We start from the raw sequence: 20,254 nt of genomic DNA, 5'->3' as shown, positions 1-20,254 counted from the left end.
AAGACGACTTTCGAGTAGTAAGACGTGTAAAAGCAACATACCATTAATAAGAAGGGGCTAGAAGTGTGTTATATGGTGAGCTACCGAGTCACTAGGACAGGCAAGCCCCATACTATTGTGGAGGACTTAATTCTCCCTGCTGCTATGGATATGGCTGAGGGAAAAGCCTATGTTGTAAAAAAAATATATATTAAAACATGAAAAGGCCAAAAAACTATACAGACAATGCCTTCATCAAACACTGTTTCACAACGCATCATTGACATGGCAGGAGATGTTATGAAACAATTGCTGCTTCGCATACAAGCCAGTGAATTATATGCATTACAGCTGGATGAGTCAATAGACGTGGCGGGCCTGGCACAGCTCCTGGTATCTGTCTGTTACGTTTATGGGGGGTCAATTAAGGAAGACATCCTCTTCTGGAAACCAGGACAACATAAGAGGATATTTTATAAGTACTGGACAGCTTTGTGACATCAAATGGACTTTGGTGGTCAAGATGTGTTGGTATCTGTGGTGCAAGAGACATGACAGGGTGACATAGTGGAGTGGTAATGTGTATGCAAGCAGTTGCTCCCGATGCCACTTGGGTACACTGCAGCATCCATCGAGAGGCTCTTGCTGCCAAGGGAATGCCTGACAGCTTGAATGATGTTTTGGACACTACAGTGAAAATGGTTAAGTTTGTTAAACCAAGACCCCTGAGCTCTTGTGTATTTTCTGCATTATGCAATGATATGGGCAGTGACCATGTAATGCTTTTACAACATACAGAAGTGCGCTGGTTATCAAGGGGCAAAGTATTGACACGTTTTTTTGAATTGAGAGATGAGCTTAAAGTTTTCTTTACTGACCATAATTTCCACTTGTCTGACTGCTTGCATGATGACGAGTTTCTCACACGACTGGCCTATCTGGGTGATGTTTTTTCTCGCCTGAATGATCTGAATCTATGATTACAGGGACTCTCCGCAACTATATTCAATGTGAGGGACAAAATTGAGGCTATGATTAACAAGTTGGAGCTCTTCTCTGTCTGCATTAACAACGACAACACACAGGTCTTTCCATCATTGTATGATTTTTTTTTTTGTTGTTGTTGTGTGCAAATGAACTCAAGCTTACGGACAATGTCAAATGTGATATAGCGACGCACCTGAGTGAGCTGGGTGCGCAATTATGCAGGCCGTGGCTTGGGTGGTTGATGTCCTTGATGATCTTTTTGGCCTTCCTGTGACATCGGGTGCTGTAGGTGTCCCCGGAGATGCGTTGGGCAGACCGCACTACCCTCTGGAGAGCCCTGCAGTTGCAGGCGGTGCAGTTGCCGTACCAGGCGGTGATACAGCCCGACAGGATGCTCTCAATTGTGCATCTGTAAAAGTTTGAGAGGGTTTTAGGGGCCAAGCCAAATTTCTTCAGCCTCCTGAGGTTGAAGAGGCGCAGTTGCGCCTTCTTCACCACACTGCAAACCATGACCCATTTTTGTATTCTACATGAGTCAAATGTAATGGAGTCTGTTGCCCATGTTGTGGATGGTTGCTGTTCATACAAGGATTTCAATTTTTGCAATCTTTTGAGCATGGATTAAATTAATTATATTATTTTTGCATTTCAGCTTCTGGGTTATTCCTTTTCATGGTTTTGAGTGCGAGTACTTTTTTTTAACTCCACAGTCTCACCAACAGCACACATCCATAAACATTCTTGTGTAAGAGGAAGCTGGTTTGATGTTGATGTGTTTTCCTGTGTGCCAAATACACTAGATGTTGTTTGTAATTGAATTTATTAAGGAGCCCCATCATAGGCAGCAGCTACTCTTCCTGGGGTACAGCAACATTAAGCCATTTATATACAATATTACTTAACATTTCATAACACTTTTCACAACACATTAAGTGTGTGCCCTCAGGCCACTACTTTACTACCACATATATACGATACAAAATCCATGTGTGCGTGTGTATGCGTTGTGGTGCTCATTTTGGAAGTGGGCTCTCAGGAATCTCACTTGTGTTCATGCTTCTGGCCATGCCACACCCACATCAAGATGAATGAGGAAATAGGTTGTACCTCATGAAGACAAAACAATATATATATATTGTTATACAGTTGAAGTCGGAAGTTTACATACACCTTAGCCAAATGCATTTAAACTCCGTTTTTCACAGTTCCTGACATTTAATCCAAGTAAAAATTCCCTGTTTTAGGTCAGTTAGGATCATCACCACTTTATTTTAAGAATGTGAAATGTCAGAGTAATAGTAGAGAGATGATTTTATTTCAGCTTTTATTTCATTCATCACATTCCCAGTGGGTCAGAAGTTTACATACACTCTAGTATTTGGTAGCATTGCCTTTTATATTGTTTAACTTGGGTCAAACATTTCGGGTAGCCTTCCACAAGTTTCCCACAATAAGGTGGGTGAATTTTAGCCCATTCCTCCTGACAGAGCTGGTGTAACTGAGTCAGGTTTGTAGGCCTCCTTGCTCGCACATGCTTTTTCAGTTCTGCCCAAAAGTTCTACCAATTTTCAATAGGATTGATGTCAGGGCTTTGTGATGGCCACTCCAATACCTTGACTTTGTTATCCTTAAGCCATTTTGCCTCAAGTTTGGAAATGTGCTTGGGGTCGTTGTCCATTTGGAAGACCCATTTGCGACCAAGCTTTAACTTCCTGACTGATGTCTTGAGATGTTGCTTCAAGATATCCACATCATTTTCTTTCCTCATGATGCCATCTATTTTGTGAAGTGCACCAGTCCCTCCTGCAGCAAAGCACCCCCACAACATGATGCTGCCACCCCATGCTTCACGGTTGGGATGGTGTTCTTCGGCATGCAAGCCTACCCATTTTTCTTCCAAACATAGCGATGGTCATTATGGCCAAACAGTTCTATTTTTGTTTCATCAGACCAGAGGACATTTCTCCAAAAAGTACGATCTTTGTCCCCATGTGTAGTTGCAAACCATAGTCTGGCTTTTTTATGGCGGTTTTGGAGCAGTGGCTTCTTCCTTGCTGAGCGGCCTTTCAGGTTATGTCGATATAGGACTTGTTTTACTGTGGATATAGATACTTTTGTACCTGTTTCCTCCAGCATCTTCACAAGGTCCTTTGCTGTTGTACTGGGATTGATTTGCACTTTTCGCACCAAAGTATGTTCATCTCTAGGAGACAGAACGCTTCTCCTTCCTGAGCGGTATGATGGCTGCGTGGTCCCATGGTGTACAGTGAGGGAAAAAAATATAAAATCCCCTGCTGATTTTGTACATTTGCCCACTGACAAAGAAATAATCAGTCTATATCATTTTAATGGTAAGTTTATTTGAACAGTGAGAGACAGAATAACAACAACAAAAATCCAGAAAAACGCATGTCAAGAATGTTATAAATTGATTTGCATTTTCATGAGGGAAATAAGTGTTTTATCCCCTCTCAATCAGAAAGATTTCTGGCTCCCAGGTGTCTTTTATACAGTTAATTAAGGAGCTGAGATTAGGAGCACACTCTTAAAGGGAGTGCTCCTAATCTCAGCTTGTTACCTGTATAAAAGACACCTGTCCACAGAAGCAATCAATCAATCAGATTCCAAACTCTCCACCATGGCCAAGACCAAAAAGCTCTCCAAGGATGTCAGGGACAAGATTGTAGACCTACACAAGGCTGGAATGGACTACAAGGCCATCGCCAAGCAGCTTGGTGAGAAGGTGACAGCAGTTCTCCCTCGGCCTCACCTCGTGGAGTTGCAATGATCATGAGAACGGTGAGGAATCAGCCCAGAACTACACGGGAGGATCTTGTCAATGATCTCAAGGCAGCTGGGACCATAGTCACCAAGAAAACAATTGGTAACACACTACGCCGTGAAGGACTGAAATCCTGCAGCGCCCGCAAGGTCCCCCTGCTCAAGAAAGCATGATGTCAATTAGCCTATCAGAAGCTTCTAAAGCCATTACATCACTTTCTGGAATTTTCCTAAGCTGTTTAAAATCACAGTCAACTTAGTGTATGTAAACTTCTGACCCACTGGAATTGTGATGCAGTGAAATCTGTCTGCAAACAATTGTTGGAAAAATTACTTGTGTCATGCACAAAGTAGATGTCCTAACCGACTTGCAAAAACTATAGTTTGTTAACAAGAAATTTGTGGAGTGGTTGAAAAACGAGTTTTAATGACTCCAACCTAAGTGTATCTAAACTTCCGACTTCAACTGTATATCAATATATGTTAAAATGTGTATATACCCTGGCTATCTACAGCTCCAGACAGGTGATTGTGGAACAGGTCACGGGTTCAGCCAACAACATATCAGACACCATTATTCTACTGACCGAGACCCGGGTGGAGCGACACGAGGTGAGACCTGTAACAGAAATCAGGATATTTTTCAATCCAGGTTATACCTGGACATCTTTGGATGTTGATGCCATTCAGATGCACACACATATTAACATTCCTGTTTAAGGTCAATGTACATGTGCAAAAACACACATAAGATGTGATCATTTCATACAAAATACTTTAGAAAAATTGGGAAGGCATGACGTGTTACTACCTCACCCACGGGTGGGCGGGGCTCATGGTGGTGGTGGTGGAGAATCGCCACCCCAGGTACCACCTCCACGTCTCATGACTGTAGTGACAGCTTCATCGTCGTGTTGACCCGCGGGTGCCTCGACTATCGACAGCATCCCTCCGCTTTATAGGTACAGTACACATCAACAACCTCTAACCCTCAAGCTTAATTTTTACCTACCGCCTCAATCGGATGTCTGCTCCCATCTGCACAGGATTCAGCCCACACCTCAGTTTTCGTAGTCCATGCGGACATGTGCGAATGTGAGCGGATGTTCAATATTGAATCATATCGTTTGAGCGAACCTAGTAGATCTATCTAGCGCCTTAAGTGCAATAAACTTGCTTTATAAAGAAAATGAATGATTTATATTAATTTTCTACCTCTCTTTCTCTCTATCTCAAACAGGTGTTGATGGTTCTGTCTCAGTTGGAGGGCAACGCTGGTTTCTCCATCACACACAGACTGGCCCACAGGAAGGCAGTCCACGCCTTGCTGGGCAACTGGACCCCCACCAAGGCCACTCACAGCCCCCCCCCCCCCCCCCGCACAGCAGGCCTCCATCGGCCTCGCCCACTTTGACCAAGGACTCTACCGCCTACACCAGGGCTTGAAAGGCTGGTCAACATCCAGCGAAAAATCAGAGCGCCATATTCATAACCAAATCTAATAAAAAATGTTCTCAAACATAGGACTATTTTACACCGTTTTATAGATACACTTCTCCTGAATCGAACCACGTTGTCCGATTTCAAAAAGGCTTTACAGCGAAAGCAAAACATTACATTATGTTAGAAGAGTACATCGTCAAAATAGCCACACCGCCATTTTCCGACCAACCACATGCATCACAAATAACCAAAAAACAGCTAAATGAAGCACTAACCTTCGACAATCTTCATCAGATGACACTCCTAGGACATCATGTTACACAATACATGCATTCTTTTGTTCGATAAAGTTCATATTTATATATAAAAACAGCATTTTACATCGGCGCGTGACGTTCAGAAAATATTTTCCCTCAAATGCATCCGGTGAATCAGCGCTACAATTTACTAAATTACTATTCGAAAACATTTTTAAAATGTAATATTGTCATTCAAAGAATTATAGATTAACATCTCGTGAATGCAACCGCATTGCCAGATTTAAAAATAACTTTACTGGGAAATCACACTTTGCAATAAAAGGGGATTGCTATGCTCAAAAAAATAGGCTAGGCGATACAGGTTAGCGCCATCTTGGAACCATCTAAAATCAAATATACTATTGTAAATATTCCCTTACCTTTGATTATCTTAATCAGAAGGCACTTCCAGGAATCCCAGGTCCACAACAAATGTAGTTTTGTTCGAAAAAGTTAATAATTTATGTCCCAATAGCTTCTTCTTGTTAGCGCATTCCGAAGGCTACTCAAAATGTACTGTAGCGCGCGGGACTTGTCGTCACGAATGTGCAAAAAATATATATTTAAGTTCGTTCAAACGTTGTATAACATAAATCTTTAGGGCCTTTTTCAACCAGAGCTTCAATAATATTCAAGGGGGACGATTGCAATGTCTTATTAAACGTTTCGAAAGGGGAGGGTAACCATGGGCGCCCGCGTCATAGTAGTAATGGCCCTCCCCCTGTGACCAACTTCCAAAGCCTCTCTTTCGGTCAGTTTGTACCATAGAAGACTCAAACCAGTTTGTAAAGACTGTTGACATCTAGTGGAAGCCTTAAGAAGTGCTCAATGAATCCTAACTCACGGTGTGTTTTATAGGCAAAGTGCTGAAGGTGAGTCCACAAATCAGATTTCCACGTCCTGTTAGGATCTGTCTCAGGGTTTTGACTGCCATATGAGTTCTGTTATACTCACAGACACCATTCAAACAGTTTTAGAAACTTTAGAGTGTTTTCTATCCAAATCTACTAATTATATGCATATCCTAGCTTCTGAGTTTGAGTAGGAGGCCGTTTAAAATTGGCATTTTTTTCAAAATTCGCTGTAGCGTCCCCTATCCTTATTAAGGAGCTATAAGAGGTTAAATTATTTTCATGGACGGCCAAAACACTTCTAGTGTTCTTCCTTTCCTTCTAAGTGTTTCGGTCCTCCAGGCCCTGAATTGAATAGCCCTGCCATACACCATCATCACAGTTGTGCACCGGGGCCTCCCACTCCTCTTTCTATTCTGGTTAGAGCCGGTTTGCGCTGTTCTGTGAAGGTAGTAGTACACAGCGTTGTATGAGATTTTCAGTTTCTTCGCAATTTCTCGTATGGAATAGCCTTCATTTCTCAGAACAAGAAATTACTGACAACTTTCAGAAGAAAGTGCATGGTTTTTGGCCATTTTGAGTCTGTAATCGAAACTGCACACTGCTCTTGATAGTATCACTGATATTTAATAAGCTTACGTATCGGCCTCACGGCCTTCGTCAGAGCTTTTGTGATTTTTTTATTTATTAGCACCCTTATGTAGACCTAGCCCCACCCACATCCGTTCCACACATCGAAAGGAGTTGGAGGCAAAGGAAAAACAAATAAGTGCTACCAAATATAACAATATGCATTTCATAAATATTACAAAGGTATATAAATAAGACGTATTAAACACGTCTGTAAAACCACGATGAGGACATAGCAAGTATTCATTAATCATTGGGTACATTGTACGAAAAACATCATCAGAGTAATCTTAAATAGGCACATAATTCATGTTCAAATTCACAACATAACATATTTACATTTTACATTTACATTTAAGTCATTTAGCAGATGCTCTTATCCAGAGCGACTTACAAATTGGTGCATTCACCTTATGATATCCAGTGGAACAACCACTTTACAATAGTGCATCTAAATCTTTTAAGGGGGGGGGGGGGTTAGAAGGATTACTTTATCCTGGGTATTCCTTAAAGAGGTGGGGTTTCAGGTGTCTCCGGAAGGTGGTGATTGACTCCGCTGTCCTGGCGTCGTGAGGGAGCTTGTTCCACCATTGGGGTGCCAGAGCAGCGAACAGTTTTGACTGGGCTGAGCGGGAACTGTGCTTCCTCAGAGGTAGGGGGGCCAGCAGTCCAGAGGTGGATGAACGCAGTGCCCTTGTTTGGGTGTAGGGCCTGATCAGAGCCTGAAGGTATGGAGGTGCCGTTCCCTTCACAGCTCTGTAGGCAATCACCATGGTCTTGTAGCGGATGCGAGCTTCAACTGGAAGCCAGTGGAGAGAGCGGAAGAGCGGGGTGACGTGAGAGAATTTGGGAAGGTTGAACACCAGCCGGGCTGCGGCGTTCTGGATGAGTTGTAGGGGTTTAATGGCACAGGCAGGGAGCCCAGCCAACAGCGAGTTGCAGTAATCCAGACGGGAGATGACAAGTGCCTGGATTAGGACCTGTGCCGCTTCCTGTGTGAGGCAGGGTCGTACTCTGCGAATGTTGTAGAGCATGAACCTACAGGATCGGGTCACCGCCTTGATGTTAGTGGAGAACGACAGGGTGTTGTCCAGGATCACGCCAAGGTTCTTAGCACTCTGGGAGGAGGACACAAGGGAGTTGTCAACCGTGATGGCGAGATCATGGAACGGGCAGTCCTTCCCCGGGAGGAAGAGCAGCTCCGTCTTGCCGAGGTTCAGCTTGAGGTGGTGATCCGTCATCCGTCATATGTATAACATACATAGGCATTTCATCATTAAGTCCTTTAGGAAATAATGTCTGGAGGGTGAAAATCCAAAAACATTCTCTTTTACTCAGAGTATTATTAATGTCACCTCCCCAGTCTGATATCATAACTTTCTCTATGCCACAAAATCTAAAGGTAGAAATGTCATGCTTTAGGTCATTAAAATGTACTGCGACTGGATAATCCCTGTCGTTTCTCCTGATTTGAACTTTTATGTTCACTAATTCTCTGTTTGAGAGAGCGGGAGGTTTTACCGACATAGCAGAGCCCACATGGACATTTAATAATGTAAATAACATGGGTGGTGGAACACGTAATAATGTCATTTATAGCTACCATTTGGTAGAGGGCGTAAAAGAGCCTGGCTGATATCTTTTACGCCCTCTACCAAATGGTAGCTGTAAATGCAGAGGATGCGCACAGTGCAACAATATGATGAAGTGTGAATATTTCTGCCACCCACACAAGGGAAAACGGTTCCAAATAAATGACATTATTACGTGTTCCACCACCCATGTTATTTACATTATTAAATGTCCATGTGGGCTCTGCTATGTCGGTAACACCTCCTGCTCTCTCAAACAGATGTGTTGGTTTAGGAAAAATCAAGTATGGCATTACAGTAGTGCTAAGCATAAAAACATCGCAGTGGTTAAAAATATTCTATCCACAGGAGGGTGTTGAACGTTCAGGTTGGATACAACAGTGATCTTAGACAGGATATGTGTATATCCTTTCTGTACAAGTACATATCCTACCTTAAAGAAATTTGAGAGGCACAAATATTTGCATTTGCGTTGCTCATAAGTCACATACTCAAATGTATTCTTTATATTTTCTTATGTTTTGTATGATTTAATTGAGTGACAATTTTACTTCTGAATTGATAAATGATGATGGTTAGATTAGTTTCCTACTCTTTGGCAGAATGACACCAAAAGAACAGGGTTACAAATTTTCCTGAAATGTTCAGGTTTTACATGTAAAACGTAATAAAGTTGTCACACGCAGTTGACATTCTGACTGTATATGAGATCGGGAAAAAGGACACATAGCCCCAGGTATGAGCAAGGCTAAAGACAGCGCAATACAGGTGGTTATGATCAAATGTCTGGCATATTTAAAAATCTCAGTTAATCCTGTATCATAATCATCCACCAGGTGGCCCTGCAAGACTAAGACTAACTATGTTTGTTCACACCTTGCAAATCTATGGATTAGCCTAGTATTCTATACCATATCATGACATTTTAAAAAGAGGGTTAAAGGTATGTTTCTTAATTGAATTAAGATATTTTAGGAGATTAAAATAAGTACTTAATAACATGCACATGTATCTTGAGAGAGAGAGAGAGCGAGAGAGGCATATTGGTGAGAGACCCTAAACTGGTTAGGGAAAGTATGTAAAAAATGATTGCATAATTGTTTGGGGGGGGGGGGGACTGGAGGTCAGGGCCCCCCCCCAGGTGGCATATGATAGCAAAATGTGTCTGGCCCTGCCGCCTACAGCCTCCCCATCCTTCCAAAATAGCCCTAGAGAACTTTTAGACTACACAACAATCCAAACGCACAGGTCGGCCCCGGGGCACGTGCCCTGCGTGCCCGTTTGGTAAGCCGGCCCTAGTAGGCCGGCGATCATAGCAGAGTGGGAGTGGGCAAAAAAAATATTGGCTGTGTTGTCAAGAAGTCACATCGTCAAAATCTTTGCGAATTATTGGAGACGAACACTGACCACCAAAGGAAGACACTTGGACACGTAGAGCGAAATCTGTCAAATTGAGTGTAACTGGCACTATGTCTTTACGGATTGTTCTTTATAGATTGAATAAACTATTTAAAGTCAAAACATATTGAAATCAATAGAAAATAAACACCCGTTGCGAAAAGGAAGATTTTTTTTCTTTTTTTTAATTTTATTTTTATTTTTCTGGAGTAAATATCAATACAGGTTTGTAGTCTAAATTACCTGGATTCTTCTGTCTGCTTTTGACGAGAAAGAGGAGCGGCGCGTATTCACATCATCATCCCTGTCGGCAGGTAATAAACGGGCGTAGTAGAATGATAAATGACTAGAAACTGAGTTGTAAAGGTTATCTATCATTCCTAATAGTATTACTCATTCATCAGTAGGCCCTAAAATAATAACTAGGCTATAGGCTACTCATTAGAATTAGAAACACAATGAAATACTTGATAAGAAAATAATATTATTCAAATGGCATACTAGTGTTCTATGGAAGTTTGGTATTACTAGTATTCAGTTGATCAAATGGCTCATTATTGATTCATCAATACCATTCAAATAGGTTGTTTATCATGTTTCTGTAGTTGAACTGCCTCAAATGGAGGCAGATCAACAGGACAAATGTATTTAGCAGATGCTTTGGCCTGGCTGTCAGTCACCCATCCTTTATGTTAGACACACAAGTATTTCTCTGTATCAGTGTGTTTGTCTTCCTTGCCTGCTACATAGTTACTATGGCAATGCATTGGTTCTTTTTAAATATAGGCTAGCTAGCCCCCTACTTGCCCAGATATTCCATCTTGGATGTAAAGTACATTCTTCCCACTGGGCACAGATGTCAATTCAACCTCTATTACACATTGGTTCAATGTAATTTAATTGAAATTACATGGAAACAACGTTGATTCATTCAATCAGTGTGCCCAGCGGGTTACTTTCTGTTTAAGGGTCTCTTCTCACAAAGACCTGTAGACACACAGTCCTTGATAAGCTGAGCAGTGATCACTTTCAGTTGTGTGGGATTTCTTGGCCAGTGGTGACTCTAATCAGTGGTAGAATTATCCAGGAAACAGGTGTGTGTGTGACACCTTCCATTACCTAGCTGGCGCCATGAAGGTGATGTAATCACTGTAAGGACTAAACCATTCTGATCCAGCCAGCCACTCTGTCATGTACCAGCTTATGTAAGACACACAGTGTTTCATTTAATGTTGAATAGGTAGCACTAGGATTCAATATAACCTGTTGGAGTCACTGAGAATATTCTGTATAACCTATAGGATGCAGTGACCAGGTTACTGCATGTCGCTAAGTGGTTACCATGCGATGAATAAGTATCACGTTGAGTACCTGCCATCCCCAGTACTTGACTGATTCAATCATAATAAGGGATAAAGGGGGTTCAGGCTTTAGATATACTGAATGTATGTTTCTGATGTGTGTGTGTGTGTCCCAGCAGTGCCATGGCAGCCCCCACCACCAGCGTTCCTAAAGGCTGTGGCCCCTCTGTGGGCTCCCTGTACTTCAACCTGTGTGACTTGACTGCAGTGTGGGGCATCGTGGTAGAGTCACTGGCGGCTTTAGGCGTGGTGACGGCCTTTGTCCTCATCGTCATCCTCGTGGCCAGCCTTCCCTTCGTGACAGACAGGAAGAGGAAAGGTATGGTGGCCCTGCAGGCCAGCTTTCTGGTCTTCACCCTTGGTCTCTTTGGCCTCTCTTTTGCCTTTATCGTGGGCCAGGACTTCACAAGCTGCATCGCTCGCCGCTTCCTGTTTGGTGTACTGTTTGCGGGTGGTCTTGCCTGCCTCCTGATGCATGGGCTGTGGCTGGTGCTCCTGAACCAGCAGGGCCAGGGCCCCCGGGGCTGGATGCTGTGTCTGGGGGCCCTGGCCTTCTGGCTGGTTGAGATCATCATCAATACAGAGTGGCTGATCATCACAGTGGAGAGGAGGCCAATGACGGCCAGTGGCAGCCCTGACATCTCCTGCAGTATCACCAACCACGACTTTGTAATGGCTTTGATCTATGTCATGGCCCTGCTGCTGGGCGTGGTGCTGATGGCCGTGCCCTCGCTCACACACAAACACAAGGCCTGGCGGCGGGACGGAGCCTTCATCCTGGCCACCGGGGTCTGCTCCATGGCCGTGTGGGTGGCCTGGATCGTCATGTACATTTATGGGAACCAGGTGGCCGGGGACCCCAGCTGGGACGACCCCACCCTGGCCATTGCCCTGGTCAGCAATGCCTGGGTGTTCTTGGTCCTATACACCATCCCAGAAATCTGCTCCCTCACCAAGGAGCAGGAGGAGGGGGATGAGCAGCCCAGCGATGGGGAACACATTATCTACCCGATCAGGAGCTTGGTCTATGATAACATTCTGAAGGAGCAGAACACTGCAGCAGCCCATCAGAACATGTACATGGAGAACAAGGCCTTCTCCATGGACGAACCCAACACAGGTACAGTAGGAAGGCCCAACCAACCAACCAATCAATCAATATCTTTGTCCCATTTTGGAAATTTGTAGTGCAGTCAGGATAAAAACAACAAAATACACAAACGTTTAAAATAAGAGAGAGTAACGCCAGTGCCATCATAGCATCATGAATACCTTTCCATCCACTAGAAATGTATTTCATGTAGGTTTAATAATTTTAATCTGTTCCATCTGATTTCCTGGAATATTTTCTGTTACATCGGTATCCATGTTTATTTATCACAGGGCTTAATCATTATCTAATAATACTATGTCTCTCACGCTCTTATTGATTTTCCCGTATTTCAACATTCGTATAGAGTGACAAGTTACATAACGGGTCTACGCAGTAACACAGTGTTATTATGGATAGATTGGACAGAGATCAATTCAAAGCGGACAAACAAAAATGAATCTTGGTTAAATAGTTTTGCGCTCTTCTAGGTTTGATCTGTTCTGGTCCTAGCAATTATCTGCCCATTCTCACCCTACAGTAATGTAAATTATGTTATACAATGGGTGGGTCTAATCCTAAATGCTGATTGGTTAAAATTCCACAAATTTCCACAAATTTCCACGGCTAAATCTATGATTTAAAATGCCTATTTACCCTGTTCCATCTGACTGCGTAATCCACTGTCTCATCAGCCCAGCTATGCACTTGATATCCACTATAAAAAGCATCTAGACATTATCTCACATTTCTTTTAGACCAACATTTCTTTTTTTACAGCGGAGATTTGTATAAACCTCGCTGTCTGTCTCTCCAACATTTGCAACATTGTTTCAATATTCAAATTAAATCTCCATCTGTCCCATTGTAATGTACGTGTCAGGAGCTGGGACGAGACAGACAGTGTTTCTCAGCCAGTCGAAATCATGAATCAGCTGGCATCATTTTAATGGATATATACCAAAAAAATTAAATTGAAAAAAGGTGAAACGAAACACAGCTAATTTGCAGTCTTTGCAGCTTCAGTTTAAAGTGATTGTGTTAATGTGGCTGTGTTGTTGGCTAGCTCCTCTGAACAACAGTTTCCTGACGAGTGAGCACATTTTCTATGCCAGGCGAATGTATCCAAATAAATGTCACTCGAAAACATCTTAAACAAATGCAAATGCAGCTACTTTTCTGTTATTCTGGCTGCACTTTTTGACGCGACTGTACATTAGCCGTAGTTGGCTAGCTAGCAAGCAAGGTATAAATAAGAACGTTGCCAGCCAGTATGGCAATGGAACATTAAGAAAGAACGACTGGGTCGCGTCCATAGATGCAGAACAAAAAGTCTGAACGCCTGGGTCGCGTCTCTAGCAAGCCTAGATTGTGTCGGGACTATATCTTGTTGAAGGATGAAATAGTATGAATAAATTAATCAAAATAACGTTTTTAATGAAGATATTCCAATCATTATTTGAATATGTTGGTAACCCGTTGTATAAAAGTGATAATGCCCTTGAAGCCAGTGTTTGGAGGATATATTGGCACTGGCCTAACAATACCCGTGCCATCTCAGGCCTAACAACACCAATGACAATATATCCTCCAAACACCGGCTTCTCGGGCATTATCACTTAAATATACATTTCTTAAGTACACCCATCTAGTACCGGATCGTGCGTGAAAAGCCCAAGAGGCCACCCGTTTCTTAAATACTGGAACCGGAGTGCCTGGCACCGACAATCATACCACGCTCAAAGTTGCTTAAGTCACTCGTTTTGCCCATTCTAACGTTCAATCGAACAGTAACTGAACGACTCGATGTTTGTCTGCCTGCTTTATATAGCAAGCTACGGCAATGTGACTGTACGAGTGAACCATTTTCGTGAATCTGGTGGTGTAACGTTACCTAATAGACTGGACACTGAGTGTATATAAAACATTAAGAACACCTGCTCTTTCCATGACAGACTGTATAGTTGAATCCAGGTGAAAGATATGATCCCTTATTGATGTCACTTGTTAAATCCGAAATTGTGTGTAGATGAAGGTGAGGAGACGGGTTAAAGAAAGATTTTTAAGCCTTGAGACATGGATTGTGTATGTCTAATCAAATGTTATTGGCCACATACACATATTTAGCAGATGTTATTGCGGGTGCAGCGAAATGCATGTGTTCCTAGCTCCAACAGTGCAGTAGTATCTAACAATACACACAAATGTTCCTAATGTTTGGTATACTCAGTGTATATCAGTAGTAGATATGGAGTAAGAAAAGTGTGCCCCTCTGTCGTCCCACGCCAGCTTAACCTGTTTGAGGATGCCATCTCCTGACTGACACGTTAAACCGCCTCTGGTTTCCAATGTAACACTCTGTTCTGTTTCCTGTTCACCTGCCCACTAATTGCACCCTATTCCATACATTCCCATAAAATTGCAAGCGCATGCACTCAAATACAGAGACCACCCTGAATGGCATGGGTTAATTCGCACTCTGGGCAACAGAAACATAAAAGTGTGTGTTTAATCACAGCCGATTAGGATGGAAACAGACAATTACATTGTCCCTGATCTGACTGGGGTCAAAGTTCACAACCCAGCCCGCGCATCCCCTCGTCCTGTCAAATGGATCCCCCAGAGCCCCAGTCAAAACTAGTGCACTATACAGGAAATAAGGTGCCATTTGTGAGGCAGCCAGCCTCTTAAATAACAGGTTATTATGCTATTAGGTACTGTAAATCTCTACAAACAGAACAGGTAAACCTGACCCTAGAATAGGTCAAACTGACCCTAGATGGAGAATAGCTTTTCCATGTGTCCCATTACCATGTGTTTAGGAGAGCTAACGTCTCATTTAGGGAAGCTGAGCACCCCCCCCGTTCCCCTGTAATTCGCACCATGATGTTGCCATAGAGACGGTGGCTCACGCATCCTCTTAAAATAATGTCAGATGGTGAGTAAAAGGTGTTTGATGTATGTGACATTTCCAAATGGAATATTATATTATCTTTGTCTGTGACATGTACTTACCGCAGGTGATAAAGTTGAAACTATAATTATTTGTAATGAACTGGTAGTTTTTAACTTTAAGGGAACTGGTCAGAAATGTAATCCCATTATTATAAAATCCCAGTGTGTATTTGATCATTCAGCCCTCAGCGATCCAAAGCAATTGAAGCACTTGCAGCTGAGTTTAAGTTTTAATTAATTTTAATTTCTTTCTTCCATTCCTCTCTCCCTCTTCTCTCTAGCAGCCAACAAGCCTGTATTTCCATACGGTGGTTATAGCTGTCAGCTCCGCAGCTGTGTGTACCAGCCCACAGAACTAGCTCTAATCACCAAGAGCCTGGCAAATGTGAGTGGGTTTTACCCAATACACGGACTTAAACTCTCATATCATTATTACACTAGTGTTATTCTCCAAGAAATACATACCGAAACCATCCGTTTTTTAATTCTCTGTGTGCGTGTCCTCTCTACAGAGGGACCAGTCCGATGAGACTGGCCTCCCCAGGGCCACGGCCCCCCCTCTAAACCAGAGCAGCAGCTCCCTGCCTCGCTCTCTAGAGCCCCTACCCACCACAGGACTGTCCCCAGCAGTCAGTGTAAGCGCTTCACTGCCATCATACACAACAGGATACTGTGCATCCATGGTGTTTTTGCTGTCTTCTTTCCCTTTTTAAAACTACTGAGCCGAGCTGTACTATGCTGGCCTGGTTATGCATCCACCATAGTTGCTGGAAAAGTCAACGCGAAAAGAACATATCTGAGGCTGCACAGGACAGTTTGGGTTGGCACGACAGTGTGAAAAGTATATAAGTGGAAGGGGGAGGATTTCAAATCTAATTCTTCTGCCTTGTCTTTCTCAGGGAAATGGTGTGTATAAGAAGCCTCTGTGGTGAATCTACGCTACGCTACTACAACCTGGTTCCTGTTCTAGACCCTCCCCCTATTCTACTCTGTGCTCTAGTTTCCCCTGCAGCCCCTGGGTGTGTTTGTCAGGATTGGACCCTGAGAAAACCCAGAGCCTTTGACGACTGTAGAGGCCAGGCTGTTCTGTACATACAGTAGGGCTGGAGGGAGCCAGTGTCAGAGGAGAGGCCACTGTCTTGGTGCTGTGCACCCAGAACAAGTGTATCTCTCATCTCCCTGTGTCTCATCCAGTCTGTCCCAGTGGCAGTACTAGCCACCCTCCACCTACCCATCTCCCAAGTCGGCACTCCCCACACCCAGGCCACAACGCCATGCACTGATGGGAGATCCAACCAACACAGCAACATACAGCAGTGTGGCCAGAGTGAATGGACAATGAGGCAGTTTCAAGAGGAATTTGTTGCACACCCATAAAAGCCTTTCAGTCTAAGCCCTGTAAAAAATCTAAAGGAAGTTTGTTCTGAAGTGTCTGTCCTATATATAAGAAATACTTTATTTAAAAAAATAAAATAATTTAACTTGTATTTAACCCCTTATTTTTTGGAACTAAACAGTCTCCATATATACTTCCATTCATTTGGTACTGGGGGACCTTCAGACGAGTCCTGTAAAAGCCTCTGGGCATCCTAGAGCAAATGTACAGTGGCTTGCGAAAGTATTCACCCCCTTGGCATTTTTCCTATTTTATTGCCTTACAACCTGGAATTAAAATAGATTTTTCAGGGGTTTGTATCATTTGATTTACACAACATTTGAAGATGTAAAATATTTTTTATTGTGAAACAAACAAGAAATAAGACAAAAAAACAGAACTTGAGCGTGCATAACTATTCACTATTCAAAAGTCAATACTTTGTAGAGCCACCTTTTGCAACAATTACAGCTGCAAGTCTCTTGGGGTATGTCTTTATAAGCTTGGCACATCTAGCCACTGGGATTTTTCCCCTTTCTTCAATGCAAAACTGCTCCAGATCCTTCAAGTTGGATGGATTCCGCAGGTGTACAGCAATCTTTAAGTCATACCACAGAATCTCGATTGGATTGAGGTCTGGGCTTTGACTAGGCCATTCCAAGACATTTAAATGTTTCTCTTTAAACCACTCGAGTGTTGCTTTAGCAGTATGCTTAGGGTCATTGTCCTGCTGGAAGGTGAACCTCCGTCCCAGTCTCAAATCTCTGGAAGACTGAAACAGGTTTCCCTCAAGAATTTCCCTGTATTTAGCGCCATCCATCATTCCTTCAATTCTGACCAGTTTCCCAGTCCCTGCTGATGGAAAAACATCATCACAGCATGATGCTGCCACAACCATGCTTCACTGTGGGGATGGTGTTCTTGGGGTGACAAGAGGTGTTGGGTTTGTGCCAGACATAGTGTTTTCCTTGATGGCCAAAATACTCAATTTCAGTCTCATCTGACCAGAGTACCTTATTCCATATGTTTGGGGAGTCTCCCACATGCCTTTTGGTAAACACCAAATGCGTTTGCTTATTTTCCTTCTTTAATCAATGGCTTTTTTTCTGGCCACTCTTCCGTAAAGCCCAGCTCTGTGGAGTGTACGGCTTAAAGTGTCCTATGGACAGATACTCCAATCTCCACTGTGGAGCTTTGCAGCTCCTTCAGGGTTATCTTTGGTCTCTTTGTTGCCTCTCTGATTAATGCCCTCCTTGCCTGGTCTGTGAGTTTTAGTGGGCGGCCCTCTCTTGGCAGGTTTGTTGTGGTGCCATATTCTTTCCATTTTTTAATAATGAATTTAATGGTGCTCCGTGGGATGTTCAAAGTTTGATATTTTTTTATAACCCAACCCTGATCTGTACTTCTCCACAACTTTGACCCTGACCTGTTTGGAGAGCTCCTTGGTCTTGGTGGTGCCCCTTGTTTAGTGGTGTTGCAGACTCTGGGGCCTTTCAGAACAGGTGTGTATACTGAGATCATATGACATTTAGATTGCACACAGGTGGACTTTATTTAACAAATTATATGACTTCTGAAGGTAATTGGTTGCACCAGATCTTATTTAGGGGCTTCATAGCAAAGGGGTTGAGTACATATGCATTTTTGCGCTTTTCCATGTTTTATTTTTTAGAATTGTTTGAAACAAGTCATTTTTTTCATTTCACTTCACCAATTTGGACTATTTTGTATGTCCATTACATGAAATCCAAATAAAAATCCATTTAAATACATGTTGTAATGCAACAAAATAGGAAAAAACACCAAGGGGGATGAGTACTTTTGCAAGGCACTGTATGACTAACATATACGTGTTCGTGAGAGACTCACCTTTCCACAGAGGGGTTATTAGTGTGTAGCCCAAACTTTTCGGACGCTACAGACAGAAATTGGCAGATCGGCTGTAACTACTTCAGATAAGTCCCAAGACGCTTGTGGGGGTCATAGAGCAAAAACGGAGACCACCATTGTGTTCGTGAGTCTCAACTTTTATAATAGTTTGTATGCCAAACCGTTTGGATGCTACAGACAATGTTGTATTTCGGGATGTCTCATGGTCTGACAAACACCACTCTGTCACCTTTCACCGCAAGTGCGACATCGGCTGATGTGGGGGATTGAGACGCATCCAATGCAAGATATCTCTAGCTTAAACAGACAGATTTTTATTGGGATTTTTTTATTCTAGTTTGATTTCCTTGGGGGTGCAAACATTGAATCTAGGGGGTTAAATTAATGTGACTCTGAGAATCACATAATGAAGAGAAAGGGAAGGCGAGAGATGGACAGAGAGAGAGGATGGATTCTTTCACGTTGTCTGTTCTTACGCTTACCTGTTTTATTAGCATCCACTTTCACCCCTGACCCCTAAGACTAGTGTGTTTCGTTTCTGTTCTCTCTGGGGTCACTGCTGTCCTATTATAATCGACAGACTTTCACAGGATGGCAATGAGTCTCCTTTTAGTTATGTTATATTGGACAGGGAATGGAGGTAAGGGATTCAAACAAGTTTATCAACAAACCAGGGCTTTTAAGCTGCATTTCTGCCATTTTTCTGGGGGGGACCAATCAAATCAGATCTTTTCACAGCAGCAAGATTTGTTCAAAATACCAATTAGTGAAAAATATATAATTGGGCTGCCTGTCTAAACAAGGTGATATTGTTTAAGAAACGGGTCTTACACTGTATCTCTGTGCTTAAAACACCAAGGCACTGATGCATACACCAAATATAGGTCTTTACATATTTTGGAAATTATTATCACTTATTGTATTTTCACCTTGAACTTTAAATGTATATACAGGACTGTATATATTCTCCCTCTAGTTTGATTTGTCACATGTATCTACTGTAAATTGTTATTTTATTGGTTATGAATTCCTCCCTCAATAGGGACTTGTTTGGGTGCTTCTGTATTTACACTTTACACTTTAAATTATTAACCATATCAGCCATAATAGAAAATATTGCTAACTTGTCATTTTCTGTCAATAGAAACATTCAACATTAAATAAATAACTAATTCACACTACAAGTATTGTTTGATATCATCCCTCGGATAAAATGGTCAAGGTGGGAATAGCTCCAATACTGTACCTGGAAAAGAGGCAGATACTGTAGACAGTGTCGTAGGGAACATTGCAAGAGGAAGTGTCCTTGGGATGAAAATACACCTGAGGAGTTATTTACATACACAGCTCTGATAAGCTTCTTTGCCTGATGGGGCCTCCGACAGGGATGTGTGTGTGTGTGCGTGCATCAGTGTTCCTGATTCACACACAAGCACATGCATACCACACACACGGCGGTCTGTGCCGTTTAAGATGATGATATTTTTTTTTATGAACATGGCCTTATTTCTATTACAGCATATTGGAGTCATTCATATTCCATTCACCCAGTTCAATGTAACAATCGATAGGTTTAAATTACTACATGATACTCAAATTCTCTCTATACCCATCATGAGGTTG

General features: G+C 42.5%; 1 protein-coding gene across 1 annotated transcript; it reads left to right on the top strand.

Moving 5' to 3' along the window:
• Nucleotides 1-9,794: 9,794 nt before the first annotated feature.
• On the top strand, nucleotides 9,795-19,800 carry LOC106600673 (G-protein coupled receptor family C group 5 member C). Its single transcript, XM_014192195.3, has 5 exons — nucleotides 9,795-10,274; nucleotides 11,438-12,441; nucleotides 15,651-15,751; nucleotides 15,879-16,001; nucleotides 16,266-19,800. The coding sequence occupies exons 2-5, from the start codon at nucleotides 11,445-11,447 to the stop codon at nucleotides 16,296-16,298; spliced, it is 1,254 nt and encodes a 417-aa protein (XP_014047670.1). The 5' UTR covers nucleotides 9,795-10,274; nucleotides 11,438-11,444; the 3' UTR covers nucleotides 16,299-19,800.
• Nucleotides 19,801-20,254: the final 454 nt, after the last annotated feature.

The sequence above is a fragment of the Salmo salar genome, chromosome 03 (assembly GCF_965601325.2).
Source record: "Salmo salar chromosome 03, fSalSal1, whole genome shotgun sequence".
Taxonomy (NCBI): Eukaryota; Metazoa; Chordata; class Actinopteri; order Salmoniformes; family Salmonidae; genus Salmo; species Salmo salar.
Note: the sequence above shows the minus strand (reverse complement) of the source record. Positions and strands in the feature narration are given on the sequence as shown.